Here is a 13,062-nt window from a genome sequence, read left to right on the forward strand (position 1 = left end):
TAGCTGAGGATAGCCACTATGTAGCTGAGGATAGCCACTATGTAGCTGAGGATAGCCACTATGTAGCTGAGGATAGCCACTATGTAGCTGAGGATGGCCTGGGATGCCTGATCCTCCTGTTCCTACCTTCCATGAACATACCATATCTCTTACTACATAGAATAACGAAAGAAGAACGGAAAAAATCACATATCATGCCTTTATAACAAGCAGGACCATTTCAGGATTTAAAAGGGACAAAAATAAAGAAGTTATATAACAGCTTTAAATCTTTTATTTCAATGGGTAAAATTAAAGATTATTTATCAAAACTGTCTTTGCCTCACTATTCCTTAGACACGCAGGCTCAGCAAGGTCACTGGATTTATGCTAGCCACCCTACAAGTGGTTACTAGTGCAATTTGGGGACACCAGACAACTCTAGGCTGACATGGTTTTCATTCCCTCCCAAGACTCATTAATTTTGTTTACCCTAAAAGGCTGTATATTTCCCCCACAACCTCCACATATAAAATAAGACTTTGCCGTTCAACAGTATGCATTTCTCTTACTGTTCTACAGTCACTGAAGTAAAAATGTGTCCTCAAGCCCTGGACTCCACACCCTTCAGTGATGGAGTCCATTGGTCTCTTATGTTACAGTGTACATCCTCACAGGCAGAGAACGTGTTTCTTCATTTGTCATTTCCCCGAATCTCTCATCCCATGGCTGGAATAATTCAGTGCTCATAGTGAGCTTTTCATAAGCACTTGCTGGCCCAGTGTTTCCCCCACCGTGCATTCCCAGCTGTGTGTTAGAGCTGGCTCATTTGACATTGCAAGAGCCGACTGGGCAGCACTCAGCAATTCTGTGAGCTGGCAGTTAAATCACCAGTAACATAAAATTGGCCCTGATGTTAGTATCTAAACCACAGAGCATAGGAGAGGTTACAACACCAAGGCTCCCTGTCCTCAAAGCTAAGTCTCTGCCCCCACTGGTCTTAGGATGGTTGTGGTTCTAAGATGCTCAAGGTATCCGCAAATCCCTGAGCCACAGCCACAACCACCAGCTCCTGAGACTGACTGCATCAGCGAGATATTTCACAAGCACGCAGAGGCTTCTGTAGGCTTGCCTTTAAAATTTAATTGTCATATTATGTTTATTGTATGAGAGGCACTGTTCCATATGTATAACTTTGTAACAGATTTAACTCACACAACCACTGTGTGAGCATTTTACAGATGGGAAAGTAGAGGGGCATACTGAAGCAGTGGCTCGAGACAGACAGGTCTGGGCTAGGACCTATCCAGGCTGCTCCAAGCCACTCCCAAGCCCTGTTTGTTACTAGTCAGTGCATTAACATGTCCATGATACACTTCATTTCTCTCTATCCAGAAGGCCGGCATGGTGCCTGGCTTTTAAATGAATGCTTTCCAGATAGCAAAAGCTATTTCTTGACTCTGAAATTCAAACTCAGGATGGCTACAGAGTCTTTACTCAGTGGTGTCTCAATAAATTCTGAATTTTATAGACTGGGTGGGATGCAATAATGCAAATACGCTCTTTATGGCACAATAGCAAAGATTACTAAGGGAAACATAGCTCAAATAAAGCCCTCAAAATAATGACTGTTTTCTCTGGTTTCTTGATCAGTTGGGAAGAAACAGCCATATGTTTGGGGAACCAGAATTCACTAGGAGCGGAAATAAATTACAAACCTCAATATTCCCTAAAAATAAAGCAGTTTTTTGGAGGCAGGTACTTCATAGTTTTGATGGAAAGGTTTCATGGCAAGCTGCTCTGGAGGTCCTAGGGAGCTATGGGCTCAGAGGAGCAGAGAGGCATGTGGGCCTTGGGAAGGGGTTGCTTGCATCCTGAATCCCAGCCTTGGAAGGTAAATGGAAGCAGCACAAGGTGACATCATTTTACCCAGGTCACTGCAGGATTTCTTGTTTTCCAACTAAAATCAAACAATTCAGGATAATAGGAAACACATGCAGTCATTAACATACAAAATTACCAACTCTTGACAGTTCTTTTCAAGATGCTGCACGAAAGGCAGATGCACTGTGGCCTCTCTGAGCTGAGCAGCAGAACGAATGCAAGTAAACATCTGCAGCTTAGATGAAGAGACACTGCTTATAGGAGGACCATCTTGACTCTACCTTCCAAGTGGAAGGATTACATACATAAGCTATAGGTTCCACTAAGATTTTTTTCCCCTTAAACCTTTTTGAAGTACACTTATTTACAATAAGCTGTGCTCTTTTATTTATCTAAAACACCAAATTTCTTTACTTTTAAAAAGATTTTATGTTTTATGAGTACCTTTTCTGACCTTTTCTTCTAGAATATTTGCAGTACTTTATCATTTTCTAGGTATTTCTCAGTTATTCTCAACAAATTATTCTTCCTCTGAAGTGCAATACAAAATATGTTGAAATAACTTATGTGAGCTACAATAAACTAGTTTCGAGAAGTCAAATAATGAACAAAGAGGGAGTTAAGCACAAAACTCTAACTATTGGTAGTATGCTGCATACATATATTGATCCCATGCTTATCATATCAATTTGGCCTCATTGCTTTTAAACACCATAAAACACACCTATGAATGCATGAATATAAGTGAGAGATTTTTTATGATAAAAATTTCTTCAATTTTGCATTTGTAATACATAAAAGGTTTTTTTCTCACTGCCCCTAGCATCAGAGTATGTATCATTTACTCATGTTTATTTACAGACGTGTAGTGAGTGTATATATGCACTAGGGAATGTTCTAGGCACTTGGAATATAGCAGTGAACACAGTAGACAATAAGCCTTGTCTTTAGGACGTTATGTGACTTGACCGTGAACTCTCACATAGTCATGTAACAATGCTAAGCCACAAGAATGGATTTAGTCATCTAAAATGGCAACTGGAGCAGTCTGATTCTAGGCAAAGCATGGTGGTCACCTCCCTATGCTTAGTCACTACAGCTCTGAAACTCCAAGTGTTTCAGGACATTCACTGAAAAGTCAGGTGGAGGGCTGAAAGCACTTATCACTTACTATATAAACCCTCTTCAGAGGGGGCCACACTGCAGTCAAAATTGTTTTCATTAGGGCCCAGCTGGGGCTCGAAGTCAGTGGTAGAGTCCTGATCAAGTTTGGGCAAGGTCCTGGGTTCATCCCCAAGGAGGAAAAAGATAAAATTCCTGCGTTCTCTGACAGGCCACCACTGTACATGTCCCATATATAACATTCACATGATAGCTTTAAAATTACACTCTCATTACTGGGTGTTATGACGTCACACAATCCTCACTCACCACTGGAAACATGTGGAAAATGTTCTCTCGAATGGGGATGTGTTTCTTGCTTTCCACCTCGTAGCTCATGTTAGTCCCCACTGGAGTGTTGTTCTGGGAAACCACGAAGTCTTGAATGGCATCGCAACAGGAAGCCAGTTTTGCTCTGCAACGGATGAGAATGAAAGTAAGCAGAAGACGACAAGGAAGAGACAAACTCGGACTTAACAGATGCAGCGAGAGGAGCTGCGCTGCTGAGTTTCAAAAAGAAGTCAAGTCCGGCACCCAGGTCTTCCTCTGCAGCCCTGGGTGGGGGATGGTGAGAAAACATGCACACCCTCGGGCAGTAGCCCACTTCACAGCAGGCAACAGTCCTGAACACAGCGGTGGCAAAGGTTAAAAACCTCCACGCAATCAGACTGCCAGGACAGACAGAGAAATGAGAGAATCCATCACAATAAGTCATCATAAGCTTGGGAGGTTTCAATCACCCAAAGGAAATTCTGATCCAAGAAATTTTCAGTACAAACCCACTTCACATAACTTTAATATAGCACATTGTTATGGTTGTATCTTTAATTATTATTATTTTTTAATGTGTGTGGGTGTTTTATTTCCTTGTATGCTTCGGCACCATCTGTGTGCAGTACTTGCAGAGACCACCAGAGGGCATCAGCTCCCCTGGAACTGAGGTTGAGATGGTTGTAAATCGCCATGTGGGTGTTAGAATCAAACCTGAGTCCTCAGGTAGAGCACCCCAGTGCTCTTAACCACTGGGCCATCTCTTTAGCCCCAGTTTTAACTATACTTTATCATGAGTTAGTATTGTTAATCTCTTACTGTGTAGGATTTATCAACTAAACATGTACATGTATAATATTCTATGTATGTATATATGTGGTATACATTAACAATGTATCTATATTCACTTATATACTATGTATACTATGTATATTTAATAAGTAGTATGGATATACACCATATACATATTATATATCTACTATACATATATTACATATGCACACACATAAAATACATATACACACACACACACACACACACACACACGAGGCTCAACACTATCTGGGGTTTCAGACAGGCATGGGTAGGGAGGGAGGTTATGTAATGGATTTCTCAAGCAAGGATGATGATGGAAAATATTATACAGTTGTTTTGTAATAGTACCCTCCTCATCTCTGTCCCCTTGAAACTTGGCCTTGTGGTGAGGACTTGGGGTTTGGGGTTCTCCTAGCTCTTCCTCACAGACCTTGTCAGCCATTCCTTCTAGCTCTCCTCCATTCCTTTGTCACTCCCTGCCAACCTGCAGAATCGCGCTCTATGAAGGTCCCACAGCATCCTACCCTTGGCTGGGACTGAGAACAGAACATCCATCCACCAAGGTGAAACCAGAGAGCTACATCAAGATACACCAGATACTTAGATCCCAGGGCAAAACCACAAAGATGAACAGCCAAGACAACATGTCTCCCCACAAACATATCAGCTAAATGTAGTGACTGTGGATAGAAAGCCATTCTGCTGATTAACAGGGAGTCACAAAGAGATGGACATGGGTGAGGGTAGATGGCTCACAGGGGCTGCATGAAGAACCCGGGGGACCAAGAAGTGTATTTTAACAGGCTAAAGAAAAGCAAGTTAGCTGAAGCAATTATGAGTATGTTCAAGGACATTAAAAAGGATATGATAATGCCTTAAGGAAGCTTAAGAAAACACAACTGAATGGAATAATGAAAACAATCCAAGATATAAAAGTAGAATTTAACAATTGTTTTGTAATAATTATAACAATACAAAAAACTAAGTTGAGTAGCAGTACAGCCACCTAAGCAATAATGTATAGCCACTTACTTGAGAACAGTCAATCAATATGATTTTTAAGTGGAAAATTACTATAATACAGACCAATGTCAAATTTTCATGATGTATCCATTTTGTTTGTGTAACTCCTCATGGATGTAGATGCCAAAGCACCTCTTAATAATTAAATTACTCCAGGGTTTAATCACCCTTTAAGTCAAGAGAGACTTCTATTTTCACAACTAAGCTACTTCCTTGCTGAGGTCTGTTTTCTCTATTCATTTTCTTAGCAACTCTGAAAGCAAGTGACCTCAGTAACCAACCATCAGATTCACCTTTCAAACTGGCAGGACCTTGCAGAAATCCCCTCCCTCTGTGTTTTCTGAGTAGAGCCCAGTTACCACGATTTCCATCATCCTGGCACTCCGTGAGCTTGTCCCTTTTATATTACTTATGAAATACGTATGCACTTGGAGCCACACACTACAGAAAAGGCACTGTCTCTGTGTGGGACCTGGCTGTGGGAAGAGTACTCACACCGCTCTTTTTCAGCCCCATGCTTTTATGTTGGGTCTTAGTTTTGAAGGCGTCCTTTCAGACACATTCCTACTGAGTTCTGTGCTTTTGAAGTAACACAGTGCACTAATTTGTTTTGGTCATTTAAAATTCTATCCTTCAAAATTCCAGTAATTCTCAGGTTACAGAAAATGAAAGTCAATCATACGAGGTCAAACTTTCTACTCATCAGGAAACTTGCTCATAAAAAAAAAACCCACTACACTCTTCTTAGTTGATTTCTGTTAGCTGCTTATTCCTTTCCATCTTTCTGTCCCTTAGTATCTACCATTTCTAAAAGGTAGTTCATAGAGATAAACAAACCTAATGATAATAAATAATAATGTAAATAAAAATACCCAGTAGTTTGTAATTATAAACTTAACTAACAATCCCTTTATCACTCTGCAAGCTCATAACCATGTGTACTTCTCACCTTAAATGTATCATTAATACTCTATTCTAAGAAAGGGCAGCATAATAATATATTAAATTCTTACCTACTTTCAATAAGTAACTTAATAAAGATATTCAGTGCTTACGAGAATATTACAAAACCATAAACAACAAACATCAACCAGGGTCCTTTATTAGTGCTTTCTTGTATTAATAGGCATTTCTGGAATTATACTATTTAAGTGTGCTATAATAACACTTTTTAGCTTACAGGAAGGTTAAAAGTGGGACAATGGGCCCTTCAGTAACCACCAGCTACTAACTGTTTACTAAGTACATCTGTCATCCATTTACATGGCAGAGCCTATGCTCATTCTGCATGCATGCATGCCTGTTCAGGCACACCTTACTGGCCGTTGTACAGCTTATGCATATTACAAGGCTCAAACTGTGTATGTAACTGCAGCTGTCAAGTTCTTTCTCATTGAGAAGATACAAAGGCTTGTACCGAATCAGCATTGTCAAGTGACCCTGTCAGTGTGCCCTACACTCTTGATGGGTCCCACCTACAGGTGCTTCCTCCATACAAAATTAAAAGAAAAGAGAGTATGCTGTCCCACCCCTGTGAGGGTCTACAAGTCAGGAGCTTCTTCTCAGCAGAGTTTAACTTCCAAGGCTCAGGCTGGTCCTGGAAGAACCAAGCCTAACATGTTTAGTCTTGATTTCTAAAAATTAATCTGAAAATGTGCAAACTTATCTTTGCTTTTCAGATAGCCTCATAAATACACTTTTGAGAAAAGAGTGTGTCTTCAAGGTGGTTTAAATCTTTTGTCTTTTCCACAATAGGAGCAATTTCCTTCTTTTTTAGTTTATTTTATTAGGGTCCTTCCTCCCTCCCTCCGTCCCTCCGTCCCTCCGTCCCTCCCTCCCTCCCTCCCTCCCTNCCTNCCTTCCTTCCTTCCTTCCTTCCTTCCTTCCTTCCTTCCTTCCTTCCTTCCTTCCTTCCTTCCTTCCTTCCTTCCTTCTAGGTCTGAAAAAGGAGCTACATTTCCAGGATTCCCTTCTTCTCTATAATTCTAATGAGACTCTTTAGGAAAGGTATTTTAAAATATAAGGATCCACACAAGTGCACAGGATTTATTATTTATCATTCCAACGATTGCTAACTAATTATCCAACTCTGTTTTGCCTTCACCCAGGGCAAGCAGTCCTCTACTTGCCACTTTCTTGTTTATTCTCATTTAAAAATATTTATCTTTTAGTTTTTCAATCTATGGATGTCTCTCTGTGTATATGCTGCATGTCCCTACAGAGGCTAAAAGAGGGCATTGATTTCCTGGAACTGGACTTACAGAGGTTGTCAGCTGCCATGTGGCGGTGGGAAACCACACTTACTTAGATCCTCTGCAAGAGCAGCAAGACTTCTCAGCCGCTGAGCAGTCTCTCCAGTCCATCTTTTCATTTATTTAAATTTATAATGAGAAGACATCAATTTGATGCCTATTTCTTGTTGCCTCCCCCATCCTGCCACAGACTACAATGTACAATTCCATGGCAAGACAATAATACTCACCAATAGAAATGCCAATGTTTACTTCAGTCTTACCATGTGCCTAATGGTTTATGTGCTATTTAAGTCCAACAGAGATCCTACAAATTGCATACAGTTAATATTATTTCTACAGATGAAGACAATTCAAATTCCCAAAGTTAAAGATGTCACAAATCATGCTAATTCAATCTTACATATTGAGTGATCATTTCTTTCATTCATTCACATGTATTTAGAACATATTAATTCTTTAGTACCGTGAAAGGTTGTCTATATACTTGTGAATATAACATCACTGTCTCAATCTTTCTAGTGTTCAGGGGCTATTAAGGAGAAATACAAGGACAACTTAATTGTAAGGTAGTAAATGACAAAGCCAAAATTAAAACCCCAAACTCAAAGCTATATTCTGCAGCCCACTGCCTATCTGAAACCAGTGTGCGATCCTTCCCCACAAAGGAACTGTGCAAATTCACATGAGTGCACTTTTTTTTTTCTGGTCTAAATCATTGTTTCAATAGATTATTCTAGAATCCTCAAGTTCATGTTTGGAAGCATCTCCTAACAATAAAGAAAACCACATGAGTTCAAAGGACTTTGAATATAAGTTCAAGCCACATGCATCGTACATTAAAGATCCACTCAGCCTCTACACACAGGCCTCATGGCTCAGGATTGGGGGACCATGTGTCTGTATGAGGGCCTGTATGTGCAGTGGTGAGAGCTGAGATGCAGGGGAGGTAGGAGAAAGGAATTATTTAGCCCTGGAAGCTGACACTAAGTGATCTCCAAGGCCAGTTTGGGAATGCTAAAGACTGACAAATTTTGGTTATCTCGCTGTAAATCAGCATTGTAGACCACTGTCACATTTGAATGTGGTCTTAAATTACATAATTAAAGGAAGATTGGCTAAGAGGAGAGGGAAATATGTCTTGTATTGTGATGAACCATTGTTGCTGTGTAGTGTCTATGTGGAAGCTTTTCTTTCTTCTTTTTTTTTTAATATTTTTTATTAGGTATTTTCCTCATTTACATTTCCAATGCTATCCCAAAGGTCCCCATACCCTCCCCCCCACTCCCCTACTGACCCACTCCCACTTTTTGGCCCTGGAGTTCCCCTGTATTGGGGCATATAAAGTTTGCATGTCCAATGGGCCTCTCTTTCCAATGATGGCCTACTAGGCCATCTTTTGATACATATGCAGCTAGAGTCAAGGGCTCTGGGGTACTGGTTGGTTCATAATGTTGTTCAACCTATAGGGTTGCAGATCCCTTTAGCTCCTTGGGTACTCTCTCTAGCTCCTCCATTGGGGGCGCTGTGATCCACCCAATAGCTGAGTGTGAGCATCCACTTCAGTGTTTGCTAGGCCCCGGCATAGTCTCACAAGAGACAGCTATATCTGGGTCCTTTCAGCAAAATCTTGCTAGTATATGCAATGGTGTCAGCATTTGGAGGCTGATTATGGGATGGATCCCCGGATATGGCTGTCTCGAAGCTTTTCTTTCAAAGGCACATTACCTAAGGCCTGTCTGGAGAGAGCAGGGGAAAACCCAAGACAACTGAATCAGACACAAACACTATAAGGGGGAAGAATTAGTGAACCCACGAAGCTTCAAGGTACAGAGGGATGTGAGTGTCTGAATCCCCCAAAATGTGTAGCCCCCAATAAGATGGTATTAGGAGAAGGAGTCTTTGGAAGATGACTATGGATAGATGAGGTCATGAGGATAGAGCCATCAGCGTATGAAGTTGGTTCCCAGAGAAAGGATCTAATCTGACCCTTACAGAGCTATACTGGAACCCCAATCTTGGACGACCAGCTTCTAGAACTGTGCTGTTTAAGCAACCCAAATTGTGACATTTTGTTACAGCTAAAACAAGAGCCATTACAAGGCAGCAGTTCAGCACACATTTTAATGGGCAGCCAGCAGGTAATGTGCAGAGCCCAAGATCACTGAAATTAGAACTTACAAATTATTAAATGCAAACATGGACAAAACACAGACTGCCTTCTGGGAACCTAAGGGAGCTGTAATTCATTTGTTGGTATACTCTAACATAGTATGGATTGGTGTGAGAAGGCCTTACCCTAGGTACATGGGGAAAGTTCCAGGTTAGTGGGGCTTATAAAAGAACCTATAAAGGCATAGCATGGGGACCACCCAATAGATCAGAGCCCCAGTAAATGTTTGTTGAACTAACAACCTGTGCTTGGGAATGACAGTTGGTTTTGTCAGAGGACAGAAAGCAGCAGGTGACCAGAGAAAGGAAGTAGCTGGCTGACTACAAGGAGAAAACTTTCTAATCAAACATTTAGGTGATTTCACGTTGATTTTTGTTTGTTTTCCTCTTGGAACTTGCATGCTGGATGAGTTTACATTTCCATTAGCAGTGATGTAATCAAACTAAGCAACTCCTGGAAATATACCCAAAGGAGTCTAGGTCAGCCTGCCATAGAGATACTAGCATATCTATGCTTATTGCTGCACCACTAACAATAACCGAGATGGAACCAACCTAGATGTCCACCAACTGGTGAATGGATGCAGAAAATGTGGTATACAAACACAGTGGCGTTTTATCCATGAAGAAGAAATTGTACCATTCATAGAAACATGGATAACACTGAATATTGTTTTAGTAAGCTAGATAGCCAGACCCAGAAGAAACAAAGCATGTCTCTTTTCATATGTAGAACCTGAACTGTGTGTGTGTACATATGTGCATATGATATATATGGTAGACATACATTCATATATATGACGTGGAAATAGTTGAGAGAGGAAAAGAAAGAGGGCTAGCTATAGTGACAGCAGGAAAATGAACAGGGTTGAAAACAGAGGTCATATAGATGCAAATAAAAATACCCTTATGAAGCATATCACTTCACACAATGACATATTCTAATAAGACATTTCCAGATACGGGGTTGGAAAAATGATTCAGTAGTCAAGAGCACTGACTGTTCTTCCAGAGAACCAGAGTTTGATTCCCAGTACCTACAGCCATTCATAAGTCCAGTTCCATGGGCCCAGACACCCTTTCTGACTTCTATGGGCACCATGCTTTTGTTCCGTGGGAACCAAACATGCACATGGTACACAGACATGCACATGAGCAAAACACTCATACACATAAAACACATCTTTTACAGAGTAAGCTGACACCAAGCAAGTGGTTTAGGGTACAAAGGGGAGAAGGGACAGATTTGAGATATATTTACTGAGTTCAGAAAACAAAGATAAAGGCTGTTAGTGGACAAGTCAAATGCTAAGTGAAAGGTGTTCTTTTAGACTCTCTCCAAAGACAGGTGGAATCCACTCATATTTCACAGATATTTATCAAGAGCATCTCCCGTGCATGGGCTGCTCTGGCCAGTGAACATGTCAAGCCCATCTCTGTCTCAATCTGGCAACCGTCACAGCACAATTTGGATGAAAACTGGGAAAGCCCCAGAGTAGAGCAATGGAGGTAATGAATAGTTTGTTAATCATGTTAGCTGGAAAGAATACCCAAATGAGCAATCTTTTATTTCCTCCATAGGGTCACAGAACCACAGAGAACAAAATCAATATATGTCAGTGTAAGCAAAGAGCAAATTGATTCTGCCCCCAGATACATAGAGAATAGTGTATTCATAAACACAATACATTTTTGAAAAGGTAATAAAAAGGACTTTAATGAATTCAGGAGGATTTTATTTGGGTAGTTAAAGGTTCAGTTCTGCTAAGGGCAGAAGACGGGTAAAGCAAACGAAACCTGTAGAGAAGCCAAGATGGGACAAAGACAATGGATTGGCACAGGATGAGGCAGAGAGGGAAAAAAGGAGAGACATGGCAAGAGTTAGAGAAAAAGTACAAAGAAAACCAGCGATAGGAAAGCAGCAGATAAAAGAAGACACACAAAACAGAGAGAAATGCAAACATGCACAGCACTACAGTTCTATAGAGGCAAAGTCACCCACAAACAGACACACAGACACACAGACACACAGGAACAGCAAAAGCAGGGACATAAGCCTGTGGCTCCCATACATAAATAAATATTAATAGCTAATTCAACATATAATCCCTCCAAGCATTTACCATGTTAACTTGTTTAATTCTCAAAACAGTCCCAGAAGGAAACAAAACAAAACAAAACAAAACAAGACAAAACTCTTCTCCCCAGTTTCCAGGTACAGCAGTTGAGTTGGAGGAGACATGATTTGCCTCAGGTCATGTGACTTGCTTTTAATCCAAGGCAGATCCATCTCAGGGAGATTACCTGCTAGCTTTTAACTTCTCCTCGATGGCTCCTGACATAAAGGCAAACCTATTAGAATAATACCTGAGTCAGAAGGGCCTGGACAGAAGATCTACAGATTGTAAGCAATTACAGACGTCAGCCCAGAGTATTATACCTAGCAAAACTCTCTTTTTTTTAATATTCTTTTTTTATTAATTAGGTATTTTCTTCATTTACATTTCCAATGCTACCCCATAACTAGCAAAACTTTCAATCATGATAGATGGAAAAAGACTTTCCAAGATAAAACTAAATTTAAGCAATATCTATTAAAAATCTAGCACTACAGAAAGTGTCGAAGGAAAACTCCAACTTAAAGAGGTTAACTACATTCAAGAAAACACAGGTAATAAATAATCCCAGACCAACAAAGTAAAAAAAAAAAAAAAAAAAAAAAAAAAAAAAAAAAAAAAAAAAAAAAAAAAAAGAAAGAAAGAAAGAAAGAAAGAAAACAACCAACAAACCAAAGTACATATACAAACACACCACCATCATGATCAAAAACAAAATAACAGGAATCAACAATCATTGGTCATTAATCCCTCAACACCAACTGTCTCAATCCCTCAATAAAAAGACAAAGACTAACAGAATGAGTGTGAAAATAGGGTCCATCCTTCTGTTGCGTCCAAGAAGCACACCTTAACATCAAGCAGAGCCATCACTGCAGGATAAGAGGATGGAAAAAGATATTCCAGCCAATTGGACCTAAGAAGCAAGCTGTTACAGCCAATCAAATATCTGACAAAATAGTCTTCAAACCAATACTAGTCAGAAGTGTCAGGAGCCATAATGGGACAAGCTAATAACTAGCAGGTTATCATCCTGAAGTGGCCTGCCTCAGATTATTATATAATCTGTGACAGGTGAGCCCTCACTAAGCATGGCTGTGAGGAACTAATTTGAGGAAAGATTCCTGCTATTAATAAGCTCTTTCTGTTATTATTATACATATATAACAATCACTAAGTAGGAACACACCTATCTGGAGCAGATCTCTGCAGATCCACAAAGATGTACTTGTAGCATCTTGTAGTGATGCTATATTGACAAATAGATGACTTAAGTCTTAATGATGATCTTATAAGAATTCCTAAAATTATATATGTGATTATTAAGCTCTTTTTTTATTTTTAATATTTTTATTACATATTTTCCTCAATTACATTTCCAATGCTAT

General features: G+C 40.0%; 1 protein-coding gene across 1 annotated transcript in view; it reads right to left on the reverse strand.

Moving 5' to 3' along the window:
• The window catches only part of St8sia6 (ST8 alpha-N-acetyl-neuraminide alpha-2,8-sialyltransferase 6), a 138,274-nt gene that overhangs the window by 11,931 nt on the left and 113,281 nt on the right, over positions 1 to 13,062 (reverse strand). Inside the window, exon 5 of the mRNA XM_021156593.1 lies at positions 3,295 to 3,439. Coding sequence (XP_021012252.1) covers positions 3,295 to 3,439 — 145 coding nt within the window. The remainder of the gene's footprint in view (positions 1 to 3,294; positions 3,440 to 13,062) is intronic.

Source organism: Mus caroli, chromosome 2, assembly GCF_900094665.2.
Source record: "Mus caroli chromosome 2, CAROLI_EIJ_v1.1, whole genome shotgun sequence".
Lineage (NCBI taxonomy): Eukaryota > Metazoa > Chordata > Mammalia > Rodentia > Muridae > Mus > Mus caroli.